Below are 18,171 nucleotides of genomic sequence, written 5' to 3' on the forward strand. Positions count from 1 at the left end.
GTGGCTGCAGAACTATTAATAACTTCCACCTATGCTTTCCATTTCTTAAGTTACACACATGCACATGCATACACACACAGTTTTGATGAAGTCAGGAACTCATTTTAGCTCAATCTTGTTACTGAGATTAGTGGTAAAAATTATTTTAAACAGGCGCAATGTCTATGATTTTAAGAGCCCTCATGAACAGAATAAAAAGGGGTATTTCTGAACGTGTTTACACGAAGAGCTATTGTGAGTTGCCTGTTTTAGACAAGGCCTGGCTGTCTTGTAAGAAATCTATTTGGCATGCTTGAATAGGTAATAACAGTGATGCAAAATGGCGTTAAGTATCACCTGAAGAAAGCTTATAATAAAAGGATTAGAGAAATTGAAAAGGAATAAACTCCTTGTGGTGATCTGAGAAGACTTCATGAAAATATGGATGTGAAGTGATTGTTAGAAGAAAGGGTAGGGCTTTCCAAAAGTGGAAATAAAGGCAGGTGTTTCTTAATTTACAGAACACAACCCAAATAAAAATTTTGATTTTTATCTTTTAATAAATATTTATTATGTGAAACTGCTTCAGAAGTCATCTCATCTGCCCAAATTATTATAAGTTATGAAAAGCAGTGGTTATAGCTTAAAATGCCTTATAAATCTGCAGCTTACAAACATTCCTTACTTAGAAAAAGTTACAGACACACTCTCCCTCCACAATGACTGAACTTCATCCCAAACTCCACTGCTGCTAAGTATTTTCCTCCCCTTCTTCTGTCCCACCCTTACTGGGAAGCAGAAGGAACAGTGTCCAAAAAAAAAAAGCCAGAGGGATTGACAGCTTCAAGGAGGTAGTGTACACACATAATAAAGATCAAATAAAGGACTAAAGAGTATTTATTGGATTTGGTAATATGGAGGCAAATGGATGACTTCAAACAAAACAAGTGAAGTCGATTATTTCCCCATAATATTCAATTCATTTTTTCTGACTATGCTTATGCACGACCTTGCAGAATAGTAACATAATTCAATAAGAAAAGGTAGTCGTTACCCAGGAACTTTCATTCCTCCTAGGATATTAAAATTGGCCACTAAATGATCTGTTTCAAAATCATCTCTGTAAGTTATTTGGAATACCTAGACTGAAAGGTTATTTTGATTTTAAAATCAATACTATATATATGGCCTCTTCAGTGTATGGACACTTTTCTTATCTTCCAAGAATGTTGTAAAAAAAAGGTAATCTATCATAAACTATTTAGGATACATACTTTCAGGTTTTACAATAGATTCACTTCTATTTTTTTTTTCACTTCTATTATTAAGAAATCTTTTATTTATTTCTTTTTTATCACCCCTAACTGCTCCAACGCCAGTACTATATTTTAGCTATCTGGTTATAATTGAGCTTTATAAAAACTATCTACTAGCTACACCTTTGACCATAAGCACATTTAAAAAGACAAACTTTAAACTGTGCCATATTTTCTTGAGTTAAATTCAACATTATATAGTTTTGTAAGGTTGGAAAGAAATCTCAAATATCTATACAATCTTTTGTTCTAAGCAAAGCTACCAAAAGACCAAAGCAAATCGTTCTGCTTATTAGAGCCATTAGGAAATGGTTTTTTATGTCCAAACTGTATTGCTACGATAGACCTTAGTTCATCATTCCTCTAATACAAGGATTACAAGTCATTAGTTATCTGCCTAAATAACCCCCGAATTATTGGCACAATAATGCTATGTGAAATAATCCACCTCAAAGCTTAGATGTAAGACAATAACCATTTATTTTTGCTTATGAGTTTATAGGTCAGCTGAGCAGTTTTCCTGGGCTGGGCTAATCTTAGCTGGGCAGCAGGCGAGCTTGTGCATGGCTGGTCTAGGATGGCCCCACTTGGGATAGGTCTCTGAATGAGGTTTCTGATCTGCTAGTAGGCTCCTGAGCGTATTTCTGCCATACGTTTTTGGCCAAAACGAGTCTCAGATTCAAGAGCATGGATTAGAATCCATCTTTTGATGGGAGGAATTGGAAATTGCATTGCAAAATAGACAGAAGCAAGGATGAAGGCTGCAGTCAAACTACCAAAACCTCATTTAGTCTTTTCTTCACCCTAAAAAATCTGATATTAATGCTGCTTCCCCTCCACCTCTGAATCTGGACTGTATAAACATTTACAACTCATTTTAACATTGCAAAATATAATTTCAAGAATAATATTAAACTAAAATCAGGGAGTGCTGAAATTAGCAAGTTAATATTTTAATTTTAAGAGCATGAGTTGAAAAATACTGATTTTGTGACCTTAGGAAGAAAATGATATAAAAGTTACCCTATACACTAGACAATATGAATCTGTAAAATTAGGAAATTACCCATGCAGCATAAGTGGACTTTAAAATCTTCTTTTACTATCTATGTATTAAAAGACTACTTGATAGCATTTGATAAACTTTCAGAAATAGTTTTATTCAAAGAGCAACACCCATGAACCTTTAAAGTGAACCATTTATTAAATCAGACTGTTATTCTTAACAGTTAAGCAAGTTACATGTATGTTTATGTCAGAGTATTTCACATGGAAATCTTTTAAACTCTTATAGGCAAGCAAAATCGTACCACACAATATATAAGTGGGAAAGGGTACTGCTAAACATTCAAATAAGGCAAGTATTTAAAAACAATTAAACAATAATTAAAAAAATTCAAGCATTCCTTGAAGAGAATTCAATACTACAAGCTAAATGTACTTTTTTGAGTGTATTCATATAATCAAGTCAGTGTTTCTTTTTTGAAAACATCAAGAACTGGAATAAGGCTCATTAATAGATACAGCTGCCCTCAGTCGCTTTCTTTAAATTAAAATTCACAAAGTGCACAATTAATATATATATAAAAAAAAAGGAATCTGCTACTCTAACAACAGCTGTCCATGCTTAATACTTAGTGGTTTATTTGACCAAAATATGTGTTTTCAGGGGAAAATAAAAGATAAGCCACTGTAAAACATTTAGTTTGAAATGTATGCTAATAGTTTTCTTAGAAATCAAAAATTATGGAGGAAAAAGGGTTATTTATCTTGAGGAAAAGAAAGCAAAACACTGGAATGACCAAACATTTTCAAAGAACAAGCACCACAAAGGACATTTGCATTCAGTTTTGTAATATTTATCAATGCATTTTTCTTACTCCAACCAGTCTACTTCATCAAATTCTGAATCGTCTTCTGAATCACTATATTCTACAGCAATACGGCGGGACAGGATGGTGGCAACATCATTTTCAATGCGTTCATGTTTAGCTTCCTGTTCACGCTGCTCTTCTACTTTTCGTAGCTGAATACCTGATACAGTAAATGCAAACCATTCATGGTAAACCAAAATACCAAAAACTAGATATCATTAATCTTTCTGGGATGAAAGAAAATACACATGAGAAAAATACTAATAGAAAAATATAAAGCAAGATCTATTAAAAAGATCTTGGAGAATTTATATTTAGAGAGACATTGATTTCTTCATTATGTTAGCTGTGACAGTAGTTAGTGGAACTTACTAGACATCCAGTGCATACCCACAGTTTATTAAAACATTATAATCTATTGTGCCTTCATGCTCACCAAATCCTAAAAAGTTAACCAGATAATACTTTCTTTCCTGTTACCTCTATGGTCAAATGAAATAAACACCATTGACGATATTTTCTGAGGCTTCATTCTCCCTGGTACTTGAGGAAAAGGCACTCTTATTCATTCTATGCTATTAGGCCTGGCATATAGTAGGTGCTTAGGAAATGCTGGCAGAATAAATCAATGCATATGTCAGGTCTTTTTGTTGTTGTTGTTACTAAAGGAGGACACTTTAAAGGCATCTGGTAGAGTAAGCGTCACTGAGACACCAGATGGAGAGCCTTTGCTCTGAAGAAAATAAGTTTTTTTTTTCAAGGAGTTAATATACATATTAAACATAATATAAAGGGCTTTAACTAATTTTCTATAATGTTTAAATCTGCTACTTTTTTCATTCATTCAATAAACACTATAATCCCTACTAAGTATGAAAATAAAACAATAAAATGTGACATATTTTCTTGAAAATGACTTAAAATATAAGTTGAACATAGCTTTACTTTCTAAAGACCATTTGTGCAAAAACATGATCGTTAAAAATTTTATAAATGAGTAAAAGATTATTGTTTAAATAATAAGAAAGGGTCTAATGCTACAAGAACAATGCTTTTAATGGCCCTGAGAAAATTACCTTTTCGTATTGCTTCCAGAAGGACACTCCTGGCGTCACTGATTACAGGTAGGGTTGATGGATGGCGCTTTGGCTCAGAAGCAGGTACAACTTGTGATGGAGGAGATGGAGGCATTAATGGAACATGGGGACCTGGGGCAGTAGATGGAGTTGGATGTAGCCCAGAAGGAGGATGAGCAAGAGCTGCAACTGTGACAGGTGATGATGGTCGAATGCCGGGTGGAGGCAAGGGAGGCGGTGGCGGGGGTGGAGGCAGCCCCTGGACTTCACCTTGTGGGAGTGGATGAACTGGTACAGTCTCACATACTGGGGCAGCTCTAGCTACCGGTGGAGAGGGCTGTACTAGCGGAGGTGCAATTGGAGGAGGAGCTGGGTGAAGAACTCCAGGGGCAATCTGAAGAGGAGCTGGAGGTGGTGGTACTGCTGGAGCTTGCAAAGCAGTGGCTGGAGGTGGAGGTGGGGGAGGTACTGGTGGGGGAGGAGTTGAAGTCATTGAAGCTCTTAATGAAGACGCTGACAAGGCAGATGGAAGAGGTGGTGGAGGAGGTGGGGGGGTGGGGCTCACAAACACAGGTGTCCTGCCTGCAGCTGGTGACTGAGGGCGATTTTCTATCAAACCTGTAGCAGAACTGAAATGATAAAGAGATCCTAGCAAGTTATTAAAAGAGAAAAAATTAATCACACAAAATATAAATGAAGATCAGTAATTATATCAAGGTCAATGTATTAATATGTTCCTACAGAAATTAAACAATTTTCAGCAGTATTTACTGTAGAATGAAAGTAGAAATAAAGGTACACCAACAAGAAAATTAACACGTGGGACTTGGTTTGTAAAACTCTATCTAAATGGTCTCATCCACTCATGCAACTTTCATACCCACTCATGCATTTGATGCTTACTTTAGAGAGTAAAATGCTCAGTTTTATACTGTGATTTGAGTCTTGGTAAGGACTTAACACTCATCATATTACAATATTTGTAGCAATACCCGTGGCCAGTAAAATTCTGTATTTGTATTGAAGCTATTAAGACTCATCATATGTCATTTTAGTTAAATCAGTGACGACTAATTACAAACCACAAAAGGAAATTTATGGCCTTCTTCCTTCCTGAGGATGAAACATCAAATGAGTCAGTGACAGAAGGTGGATTTCTTTTTTTAACTAAATATTATAAGGCTGACCTTGCTTTCTCTTGAAAACGTTATAATTTGGATAAATATGGACAATTAAACTTAAAAACAGCTTTACTAAAATACTATGAGCAATTGTCTATTCTCTCTCAAATTCTTACACTATTTTTCCTAATATCAAATTAACATTTATAATCACACCTTTGGTTCCCATTTTTAGTCCCTTAACACATCAGAAAATTTTTTATTTGTATTAATATACAGCAAGTCTTCCCTTACAAATGTTGACAGATTCGATGACTAAGTGAAACGACATACCACAAACCAATTTTACCACAGGCTAATTAATAAACAAGAATTAAGTTCCTACAGCATCTAATCCACATTAAACAATGCTGAACAAGATGGCGCTAGTCAAGGACCTGCTATACTCACATCACAAGTTTAATAACAAAGCTATAAGAAAATGAAACATGTTTTAACCTTTAAAGTAAATTCTCATTAATTATATTGTCCCAAGAGAATGTGTCCGCTCTTACCAGAGGCTGGAAAAGTACTTCCCACAGGCCAAATCTGCCCCAGTCCTTGCTTTTGTAAATAAAGTTTTGTTGAAACACAAACATGTTCATTTAATCATGCAACAATGGCAGAGTTGAGTAGGTGTGACACAAACATATGCCCACAAAGCCCCAAATATTTACTATCAGGGTCTTTAAAAAATAAAAAAAAAAGGGTCACCAACCCCTGAGATAAAACATCAAGTGCTTGTCCCAACATACCTGATACAGGTGGGTATGGGTTTTGCATCTCCGGCTCCATGCATTGGTGGAGGAGGCGGCGGTTCATGTGGCCTGACTAAGACCCTTTCCTCGGCTCTAGTAAGAAGCTCACTCATCTGACTAAATGGCAAGGCAGAAAGTGAGTAAGATCCATCCATATGATCCACATACGTCTGAGGTCTAAAAAAAAAAAAAAAAGAAATGGAATATCAGTATATTTTTATTGAACTAGTGGTGGAGTAAAGTGCTCTACATGAGATAGTTTATCCTTTGAATGCCAATATTTTAACCACCCTTAAGAAACTTCTTTCAGAAATTCATTACATTCATCCTGCTTTTAAAACAAAACATGCTGCTCACAGTGCAAATTTTCCTTGCTGATTCAGGTTCATTATCATGACTTTCAGCTATTTATTATTTTATAACATAATACTAATTCAATTCACAAGGATAAAAAGGATTATATATATAATCTTATAAACAAGAAAATAATTAACTTTTAGTCAGTTGCATACAAAACAATCTGCCTCTATTTCATTTTTTTCTTTACAATAAGATGCCAATGATAAAAAGTTAGAATATAAACACTGTAATTTCTACTACCAGGATATCTTGTTGCTCTCTTACCTAAATGACTTTCAAATGTCTTGTACCCAAGAAGAAAGGCCTCCCTGATACTAGCACCACAGACATGGTTAACAACATCATTTTTGTTTCTTTGGTGTTTTCAAAGGCGCTAAGGTACTCAACAAACAGTATGCTGATTAACATAGCAACGTGACTGAAAATCAGATTTAAGTAAAATTTTAGATACCTTGAGCATCTGAAGACATAAATATTTACTAATTATAATGCATATTGGGGACAAAGCTGGATTTAAAAAATATGCACACAGCAAGTTAGAAATACTGTATTTATATTACTGGTTCAGCTAAACATCTCAATTACTTAACAGCAGTAGAAATAAATGTTTGCCTATAGGTTAATATTTCTTTAAAATCTCAATTCATTCAGTATCTTTTCAGTAACATATGTAGTGTCTTACATGTGTATTACTCCTAAAATAGGCCAAAATACTTCATACTTTTGGCCCAATAACATATATATTATTCAAAAGAAAACCTTAAGCTCTTTTCCATTCAAAAATCAGTAACTATAATATATAGTAATAACTATAATCAATCAACTATACAAAAATATATTTTTTCACAGAAAGATGCTAGTATGTTAGGGTAGCGTGTTACTTATGTAGGGCCTCTACCGACTGAGAAAAGAAAGGATCTATTCTATATTTTTGCAAAGGGGAATGAGTAATTTTGTTTTAAAGTCCTGATATAACTGAGTGAGAGATAAAGCACAGAAAAGGAAGTCAGAAAGAGTGAGGAGCAAAATATAACCCTTTCTCAAGTCTTTTATACATAGTCAAAAAATACTACAGACCCCATTCCTCTATTATGAAATTCTAGCAGAGTCTGCCAGAAATGTTGAGAGGAAGTTGAGATTTCATATGAAAGCTAAAACCCTGAAGATCATCTACTCCAACCACCTCCGAAAGACTGCCAACCTAAAGTCCCACTATGAAAATGACCCACCCAAGATCAGATTTCAGCAGGCTCACAAAGGTCAGGGTTTCAAAAATCATCTCTATATACTTATAACAGTGTTAGCCAGTTCAACAGTTCAGGACCTAACACTTATAGGTATAGACATTAGTATTAAAACCAGTATTTTATCATTAATTTTGTGAAAATACAAACAAAAGAGAAGAAACCTTGTTTCAAAATGGGAGGCTGGGCCATTAGCAACTTCGATATGCTTATGTAAGAGATTAGCATCATCTTCGGCCAGCTCTGGACCTTGGGCCAGCTTCTGCCACTCTCTCCGCCTGTCATGAGGTGCTCTTGGCACTTTTTCTGGTTCATGAGGACGATCTAGATTTTTCTGCTGTAACAGATGTATTGAAACAAAGCCAAATGCTGAAGTGCCAAGTTGTTAAAAAGAGGTTGTAACAATCAAAATAAAATTCTAACAACAATATTGAAAAAGACAATGTCATCATAATATAGTAAAAGTAACAAAGAGACCATTCATTTGTATATTGACTTAAAAATCTTAGCGAGTTTGCTTCTAACCCAGTTTCTCTTCATGTTTCTTTAATCTCTAATTGGAATTGATGTACCAGATAAAAACAGTATGCCTGAGTGATACAACCTGAGGTCAGAGAGCCCTTTCAGAAGAAAAACCACTCATCAACTTTGCTACCACATCTATTAGTTTTGTAAAATTTCTACTATTAATGGCACTGTCTACCTCTAATCAAAACCTGAAAATTTATTAAGGTTATGTTATCTGGGAAGTTACCAATTGGCTAGCCAATACATTAGAACAAGATCCAATTATCCAATTAACCCATTAAAACTGTCACTCAACAAAAGAGTGTATTTAAAAAATAAAACAAGAAGTGACTTAATCTGTGGGACCAAGCATAGAAAGGTCTAGAGTAGGTAAACAAAGTCAAATGCCCAAAGGGGCCAAGCAGATAACATACACAAATGAAGAGAACAGGGTACAAGTCGGTGAAGGCAGTGAATTACATAGGCATGTCTATAGAAGGCATTTCAGTTCAAAAAATTTAAAACCATTGTGGTTATCAAGCGCAGCATTGCTCGCAGGTGTAATCTGTGCCACCAGTCACCACTTTTCAAACTCTAGCTAGAACGCTGGCTTACTATCTAGTAAAGATGATAACAGGAATGCATTATGGGGAGCCAGGGGAAAGGGGGAATAGAGAGCTACAGGAAAAACAGAGGGGCGATGAAGATAGACTTTGCCTCCTTCATAATTCTGCCTAATGCCAACATCGCTTCCTCCTTCTGTATTTCTAGTTATCGTTAACATGGAGTAAAATAAATCCAAGTGAATTTCATCAGAAAGTTCAAAACAACAACATAGCAGACAGATAACAGGAATTTAGTAAGAGTATAACCTTTCCAAAACATTTAGGATATGTTCTATGTTTAGAAAATATTAGCTTAACCTACTTTACCAATATCTGGACAATATTCCTTTGTTCCTTCTTATTAGAATGCCCTTCTTGTCTCTGGCTCACTTAATTCCTACTTTTTTTCCCAAGATACATTGTAAGCTTTGTTGGAAGTGTTTACCAACCCTGTCTTCTGTTTAAATCAAGTTTGTTTTTTTGCACATCCTCTGTTATGGCACTTATCACAGCATATAATAATAATCTAATTATATTATGTATATATCTAACTATATATAATAATCTAATCTCAGAAAGACTTCAATATTTGACTACATGGACTCAATAAAATAAAACTGTCGAAGAACAGGACTAACAAAGTTCCATATATGCAATAAAACACAAATACACGAAAACTAACTTCAATTTTTTGAATCTCTTGTAATACCTTCTGCTTCCTCTTTTCTTTCCTCTTATCCTCTGTATCTTGCAACATTTTTTCTTTCCATAGATCAAAGAAATATGAAGGATTGGTATAAAACTTCAAACCTTCTTTACCATCATCTCTGAAATATAAAATATCAATTAATTAAAATATATATTAGTAAGACTTAGCAATCAGAATAGAAACAGTTTGACAGAAATGTTTTTCTCTTCCATTAATAAAATACAGCATGTGCAAAAACAGTGGCAAAACAAATTACAGTACTGTATCAATTGAACACTACTCACAAGTCAGATAGGAAACTAAGAAAAATGGAAAACTAGATGTTTTTTCACAGCTGGTATTAATAATTTAAAGTACAGCTGGATAATTTTCATCCCTAACTTCTACTGAATAACCAATTTTCTAAAAGTCCCTTGAGAAGTTCCAATAATTATAAATGGTTCTGCCAAAGATAAAAGTCTGAAAGGACATAGTATCATTTAGAACAGAGAAATTATACAGGATTTCTGCCAATACTCTAATTTACTAATTATCTTACCAAAACCCCAAAATATCACTTAATAGTCATTCTTGTAGTAACACAGTTATTTATACCCCAGTGACTTGCATACTGAAAAAGTTTCAAATAACTATCTGAACATTTTATTCAGAATATGTGTTATGCATCTTAAATTACTTATTTTACAAATCATGTGAAACGACTCCAAAAAAGGCTGAATTCCAGATTTTATTTTAAATGGTATAATACATTTAAAAAATAAATACTATTTATTCACTATGTGTTATAAAGTTAATGCATATAGATCAAGAGTAGATAAGACAAGCAAAAACAGTATTTATTTTGTTAGTGTGGTAGAATTTTGAGCTTTTTATTTTTTATTTTCCATCTGATTAGAAATTGAATTTAACTCCTTGGCCCTTCATAGTACTAATTTTGCCATTGCTTTTTCTTATTAATACTTGTGAAAACAACTCCCTTAAATTAGTCTTGTCTTTTGTATGCCAGACCTTTGAGAACTCAGTGAATAAAGCAAATGTTTTCTAAAAGTGGTGGGTAGGGAGCCCAGTAAAATAAAGAATGTGCGGGGATTTAGCATTTAAAGGTAGACTGCTACCTATGTAAACCTGAAGTATGAGATAAATAACCAGCCTTCTTATTCATTAGTCTACTGACCTATAAGGAGTGAGTATATTGAGAGGCGGAGGCTGTTCACAAACATCATATGTCTCCTGCAACGGAATAGGCAAAGTCTTGCGGTCGAAAAGTTGCTGATCTTGAATTGTAGAACTTCGGAAAGCTTTTCTCATTGTTATATCTTGCAAAGACACTAAAACAAAAATCAACAATGCAATTTGTTTATTTTACTAATATAAGAACAAATTCACATACTGTATTTGTTTCAAAGTCAGCATGGCTCAGGAGGTTGTGACTGTAGTGGTTTGAGCCAGGAACCTTATTTTAAACGCTCTATCATTATATCCCATACCATTTTGTGCCTAATTTTCCCAGTCAGATGGGATTTAATGCAACCTTTGATTTCTAAGGATAAGAAGGCTCTAATGACACCTGAAGCATATCTAGATTTCCCAACAAATATACCTTTTTCTTTTCTCTACTTGCCATCCCCAGCCCCCACCAACATACATTCTCTTCTTCCTTTTTTCAATATCTTTTCTCCCCCATCGCCCTTTATTACTTTTATTTAGCTTACACCAATAACACAGAAGGAATTACATTCTGGGTTAAATACACTGTTGACCTTTATGCTATATTGACTATATATATATATATATATATATATATATATATATATATTACATATACTATAAAGTTAAAATAAACTTTACAGTAACGAAGATATTTTCAAGTATATATATTATTGTCTATTTCACTTATCTTTTATCTTGTACCATAAAGATCTCTACTTAGCTATCAGCTCTTGAAGACTGAGACTGCTTTGCACATTAGTATGCCCAGGAACTAGCACAGCCCACACTACACAGGCTGATTCAAAATAACTTCATTCATTTTCTTTTGGACTATGCAGCATATTAAGTAATGCATCAAAATACAACTTTTTTAACTCTTAGAGTGACTTACTGATATTAAAAAACTAGGTGACTTTTTACATTATTTAATATGGCTTTAAGCACAAAGATAAATGCTTTATACCATAGCAAGGTCAGTGTAGGGAACCACTCCTCGTGGTTTAGGGAATTGTAGCCCTAGCCTGAGCATTCCAGCTGTGCTTGTCTTTAAGTCTCAGCACAAGGCTGTGTGTGAAACATAACCAAAGACCACTCAGAGGGTTGCCATAGAAACTGGATTTAAAGAACGCTTATTATGCTTTAGAACTTGCTCTGCTTTCTTTATCATTAATGTAATATAAACAATCTTTAGCAAGGAATGTATGAAACTTTGCACCTAATGTCAGTTTGGTGTCAAGATGTTTGATAGACCCTGACACAGACTGGTCACTATACCCTCTGTACTAGTACATGTAATCTGTTACTGTAGACTGTAATCCTAACGCCTCCAAGCTATTGATGATTCATGAATCTTGACCTTGTGTCTCTTGTGTGTATCCTCCTCAATAAAAGGCATGAGGGACAAAGGTTTAGTTGTTGTTCTCCACTAGAGAGGCAACCACCTTCCTTCCCCCAGACATAATGAAATCTCCTGGGTAAAGTTTGTTCCGCCGTGGTCATGAAGCCTCTGATGGACAGAGCAACTTCCAACCGAGCCTAGGGTGTGTGAGGCACCTCCACCTCAGGTTAGTACTAACCAATCATAACAATCCTTAAATTATTTTTCTCCCTAAAATAGTATCTTTGTCATGCTCACAGGTAAAACTCACTCAACATGAGCATCTGGATCTACGGAACAGGTGAGGCAGTGAGGCTGTAAGCAATGGCCACGCCATGGCTGCATTCCCAGCAGTTCCACTGCACACAACTTACAACACACTTAGAAACACGAAAATAAAATTCAAAGAAATAGTGTTTTTCTCACCAAAAGGTAGTATGAGAGATAATGACTACATATTGTATGTGCTAGATGCTTTCATTAATTTTAATTCTATTTAATTCTTACAATTCAATGAGAATGGAATTATTCTTATATTTTTAAACATGAAAGAACCAAGGTTAGAAAGTATTATGTAACTGGCCCAAAGCTAGATGGTTAACAAGCCTTAAAGTCAGAAGAGAAAACCCAAATCTATCTGCCTTTGAGGTTGATCCTTTTGCCACAAACCACCTGCTGTTAACTCTGGTTCCTGTCAGAAGTGGCTCCTGGTTTCTATAATCAAAATGAATCAATTCTTGCCTCTCTCTCACCCTACTTATTAACCTTAAGTAACCAGATGAGGCCACCCTCCCCTCCACACCCCCACTCTTATTAGGGTTTTCTGGACTCAAGGGTAGGTAGGACGACGACCATGTCCAGCTTGAAGCAGCTAGAGGAGCTTGAGACCTTCGCCCATTGTCCTTTACAAGATTACAAAGGGTCTTAATATCTGAGAGGGAGGGATAGTTATTTTTCACGAACCATGGGTATGGACTTGGGGGGCGGATTGCTGGGGGAGGGAGATGCTGGGTGGAGGGGAGAGTAAGGAGAAAATTGGAACTGTTGTAACAATATAATCAATAAAATACATTAAAAAAAAAAAAAAGTAACCAGATGGAACCTAGCGTTCATTCTCCCAAAACTTTTTCAGAATGGATGTAAAAAGCATGTAAAGTAATAAGTACTTTTCTATCTTGAACTCCTCTCATTTACCATTTGTCTTACTCATTAAAAGACCACCGTGACAAAGCTCGTTCCAGGTGCCAACAATGACATTTAATATTAATTAAGTGGTATGACATAATACACTAAGCTACCACAATGTTTATAAATATAACTTAATTAAATATAATTGTGTAAGTCTTAGTTTAAAACTCATTATTTACATACTTTCTGAATTCTATTGGTAGTTCTCACCATTCTTATTATTAAATGGTAATTTTTAAAAATACTGATATCACACTCTATAATTTAGTATTGCATTAATAATGTTATTTTGTTTGAATTCTGAGTTAAAAAACATCCAGGTTAAATAACTTTGAAAATTCCTTCTATCCAATACCCCCCAAACAATTTTAAATTAAGTAGTTCAGCTTTCACATTCTGAATTCTTACCCACTGCTCCACATAATTTTAAAGGAAACTGTAAACAATTCTGATAGTTGTTAGCAAGCCAGGGTTTTAAAAATATATATTTAGTTATTTATTGGTATCTGTATTTTCATTTTCAACTTTAATAGAAATGCTAAGACATTTGTTAAAATTTAACAGTATTCTGAAACTAAACATTAATTTTTAATTCCATTATTATAAGAACTGCCTGTATATCTGCACTATTAGGTAGCATATTAAATGTTTAAGTTATTTAAAAAAGAAATTTTGGATGCAAATGATATATGATATATTTAAAGTATGGCCATAAAATATTTATTTTTTCAATACTAGCAATTATTTTATTTCAAGAATTTCAAGAAGTATGAGAAATGCACATGCACATGCCTCAAAGGATACCAAGCAAAACAACCTACAGAATAGAAGAAATATTTGCATATCACGTTATCTGACAAGAAACTTGCATCCAGAATATATACAGAATTCTTATAACTCAACAATAAAAAGAAAAATAATCCAATTTAAAAATGATAAAAGGTTCTGAGTAGACATTTTTCCAAAAATGATACACAAATTGCTGATAAATCATTTAAACCCTGGTTTTAAATCCAAGCTCTACCACTTCCTGCTGAGTGACTTATCTCTAAATGGCTGATAAGCTATGTAAAATGCTCAACATCATTAATCATCAGGAAATGCAAATACTTTCTACAACATGAACTTATATTGAAAACATAATGCTAAGCAAAAGAAGCCAGTCGCAGAAGGCCTCCTATTGTATGACTCCACGTATATGAAATGTCCAGAACAAGCAAATCCGTGGAGACAGAAAGCAGATTAGTGACTGCTAGAGGCGAGGGGAAGAGGAGATGGAGAGTGACTGCTAATGGGTCTGCAGTCCTGTTTGGAATGATTCAATGTTCTAAAATTCATGTGGTGAAGTTGCATAACTCTGAATATGCTAAAATCCACTGAATTGTACAATTTAACTTTAGATGGGCTAACTGTAGTGTGTATGAAATATATCTCAATAAAACTATCAAAAAGAAAAAAGGTGCTGTTCTGGTTTTTTCCACAACCAGACCTATGAGTTTATATCTTTGCAAGCAGTAGTAACTTAGCATAGTACATATTTGCATCTCTTTATTTAGGTATTAAATTATATCAAAAGATGTTGGTTTAATCACTGAAACACCTATCATTATACATTCTACTTTTTGCCTTTTTTCAGTGATGTCCTTTAATATACTTATTGTTCAAGTTTAGATCTCATATAACTTGCATTTATACTAAAATATTATTCAACAAAAAATCTTTTTTGAAGAAAGGGTTATAAGAAATTCACATTAAATAATTCTAGAGCAAGTGAAAATTATTGTCCTTCATAGTTCCATTTCCTTTTGTTAAAAAAAAAAAACATAAAGGAGGTTGAGAAACATCAGCACTCAGTGTATTCTATCAAGTCATGAAATGTTTTACCACTGAAGTTTCTAACATTATTTTATCCTCTAATATGGGGATTTTTTATTTATTTAGTTTTTTACCTGATATCTCTGGTTTAATAGAACATTTTTTCCTACATGTTGGCAATTTGAGTTTTTAAATAATATTCACTTAAAGTAGGAAGTAACATTCAAATATAACTGGATCAGATTTTAGCAATTTAATATATGCACACACAAAAGTGCATTAAAACAGATTATGTTTACAGAATCAATTCCAATTTACTAGGAATATCAAGTAATTTTCAAATATTTTTATTTCTAAGACAAAAATATACAAATGAATTGTAAGGAAAAAAAGATAAAGATAATGGAGGATAAAACCTTGTTAACATTTCTTTTATGTCCAAAACTTAAGAGCTATTTAGTATACAAAAAGAAGAAAAAAATAAAAAATAAATAAATAAATAAATAAGAAACGCCAGGAAAATCATGCTAATGGTATTTATAGATAACTCACTGATTTATTACAACATGTATACCAAAGGTCATGGGTAGAAAAGACTCGTAATAAATTTGTGTTTAATACTGCTCTTAAATATTTCACTCAAGTCATCTAACCTAAAATATATTTGAAAGAAAATAGAATATAAATAAACTTACATTCTTCTTCTTTAGGGTCAAGCTGTGTAACACTAACAGATAAACGGTCCACACGTTCTTGTAATGAGTTCACTCTGAAGGAAAAACTATGTGCTTCATTGAATAATTCTCCAAATATATCTTCAGCATATTTACCTAAGAAAAAATGAAATGGACCATAAAATTTAATGTGATGAGATAAAGATCAAACAATTAAATACTTCAGGTATTGTCCTGATAAATATGGTGTTTTCTGAAACTAGTTTAAACTTTAAACCCTAAAGTAACCCAATTGTGGCAGAGTCAGAAAACAACTCAATCCCTGGGAAATCTGGTTTTATGTACCTTGTGTCTGAAATGAAAAGACTCTACCTGCTTTATCCATATCTACCTACCTGTTGAGGGTCAGAGAAGATTATGATATAAAAGTACATACATAAAAAGAAAAAAAAAAAGAAAGTAACTGTACATACAAATAATATGTCTTTTAATCCCAAATCAGCATTCATAAACAGGCTCTACACTAGAACTCAATTTCAGGCCAAGTGGCAGAATCCAAGATTCTGCATAAGCCTAGTAGATGACCTAGGTATGCCCAAAATATAGATTCTGAAAACTTATGAGATATTTTATATTTTCTCTTGTTTCAGTTTCTTAAAAAATCATCTAAATCTAAAATCATTGTATTTCTCTAGTTAGATAAATTTCCATTACTGAAAAGAATCAAGCCACAATAATCTATTCTAAAAGAGTTTTCATTGACCTATAATGAAAAAATATTCAAGTCTATTTAGAACATAAAAACTAACGCATAATTACAATATAAAGATGAGTCAATTCCACCTGTACTTTCAAATAGAAAAAAATTGATGGTCTTCCTAAATCAAGACATTTTAGACCCAAGCATACTTGTCTAGGTTAAATCTAGCTCAATAGTAAGCTCTACTAAGACAATTCCTATGATAGCAAAGTAATAAATACTTATTAAATGAATTCATTAATCTCACTAGTTTATATCTGAATAATGCTGCATTTTTTCAAAGCATATCAATACATTATCATTTGAACAAAAAAGGTTTACTGAGGGCTTACCCTGTGCCAGGTAGGTGTATGACCTACTGAATACACCAAAAAGTAAAACATAAAATTTCTGTCCTAGATTTTATAATCCTTAAGAAAAAAAAAATCAGAACTTTAATCTCTGTATAATCATTTTTTTAAAAGGACAGTTTTGTATATATTCATTTACTTACGTACATTCCTTAAACCAAAATAAATGAAAATGTCTTATGTGCCAGACACTGTACCAGACCATGGAAATATAAAATGACTGAAGGTCTCTGCCATTGGTAAGTTTTGAGCAAACATTTAAATACATGAAAAGCTCCCTGGCTGAGCAGCTCAATTGGATAGAGCATCATCCTGATACCTCAATGTTGCAGGTACAATCCCTGATCAGGGCATATACAAAAATCAACTAATGAATGCATCAGTAAGTGGAACAACACATCTATGTTTCTCTCTCTCCCTCCCTTCCTCTCTCTCTCTCTAAATAAATAAATGAAGTTTAAAATAAATAAATAAATAAATATATGAAAAGCAATTTAACAAATAAGTCCAAATCTTTATTCCATGGCTCTACTGGTTGGAACGTCGTCCTATATACCAGAAAGATGAAGGTTCAGTCCCTGGTCGAGGTGCGTACAGGAGGCAACCATCTACCTTTGTCTCTCCCTCTACCTCTATCTCTAAAATCAATGAAAACATATCCTCAGGTAAGGATTTAAAAAAAAAGCTGTAAGAATAGGAGGCATAGGGAACAAAGGGCCTGACAGAGGGACACAAATGCAAGGGATAGATGTGGAAGACATAATTCCATCCCTAAAGAGCTTAGTTTAATACAGGGATCCTTAACATATAGTCTGAGTCTGTATACCACCTGAAATTATATGCAGATTTTTAAATGCATTTGTATTTTTCTGATGAGAGGGCCAATAGTTGGTCAACAGATTTTTTTTTAGAGTCTATGCTGCCCTCATCACAAGTTTAGGTGCCAACAACAGTTACCTTTTTATATCTTTTCTTTCCAAATCTACCTTTTCCTCCCTCCCAGAGAGAGGTGAAAGGAAGAATGTTTGCAATGTAAAACTAATTGTGTATGTATCTGAATTTCAGCTAACCTTACATTTATTATACTACTTCTCTACTGAAGAACCTACATGTTCTCATTATCTATGATGTTAAAAATCTAAGTCCTCTCATCTAATTTCTATGTCTTCCATAATCAGGTTCTACTGTACCTCTCCAATCATTTGTACC

General features: G+C 33.8%; 1 protein-coding gene across 3 annotated transcripts in view; it reads right to left on the reverse strand.

Annotated features, from left to right (window-relative positions):
• Positions 1-2,476: 2,476 nt before the first annotated feature.
• The window catches only part of WASF1 (WASP family member 1), a 30,779-nt gene continuing 15,084 nt past the window's right edge, over positions 2,477-18,171 (reverse strand). Inside the window, exons 3-9 of one of the 3 annotated variants that reach the window (XM_090280580.1) lie at positions 15,874-16,008; positions 10,763-10,916; positions 9,589-9,706; positions 7,932-8,101; positions 6,161-6,340; positions 4,246-4,874; positions 2,477-3,329 (exon numbers count right to left, since the gene is read on the reverse strand). In XM_090280580.1, the coding sequence (XP_090136706.1) occupies positions 3,172-3,329; positions 4,246-4,874; positions 6,161-6,340; positions 7,932-8,101; positions 9,589-9,706; positions 10,763-10,916; positions 15,874-16,008 (1,544 nt within the window). In that variant the 3' untranslated portion in view covers positions 2,477-3,171. Of the gene's footprint in view, positions 3,330-4,245; positions 4,875-6,160; positions 6,341-7,931; positions 8,105-9,561; positions 9,707-10,762; positions 10,917-15,873; positions 16,009-18,171 lie in introns of all 3 variants that reach the window. The other 2 variants (XM_090280579.1, XM_090280578.1) reach the window with 2 other exon arrangements.

The sequence above is a fragment of the Furipterus horrens genome, unplaced genomic scaffold (assembly GCF_987537825.1).
Source record: "Furipterus horrens unplaced genomic scaffold, mFurHor1.1.pri manual_scaffold_6, whole genome shotgun sequence".
In the NCBI taxonomy this organism is placed as follows: domain Eukaryota; kingdom Metazoa; phylum Chordata; class Mammalia; order Chiroptera; family Furipteridae; genus Furipterus; species Furipterus horrens.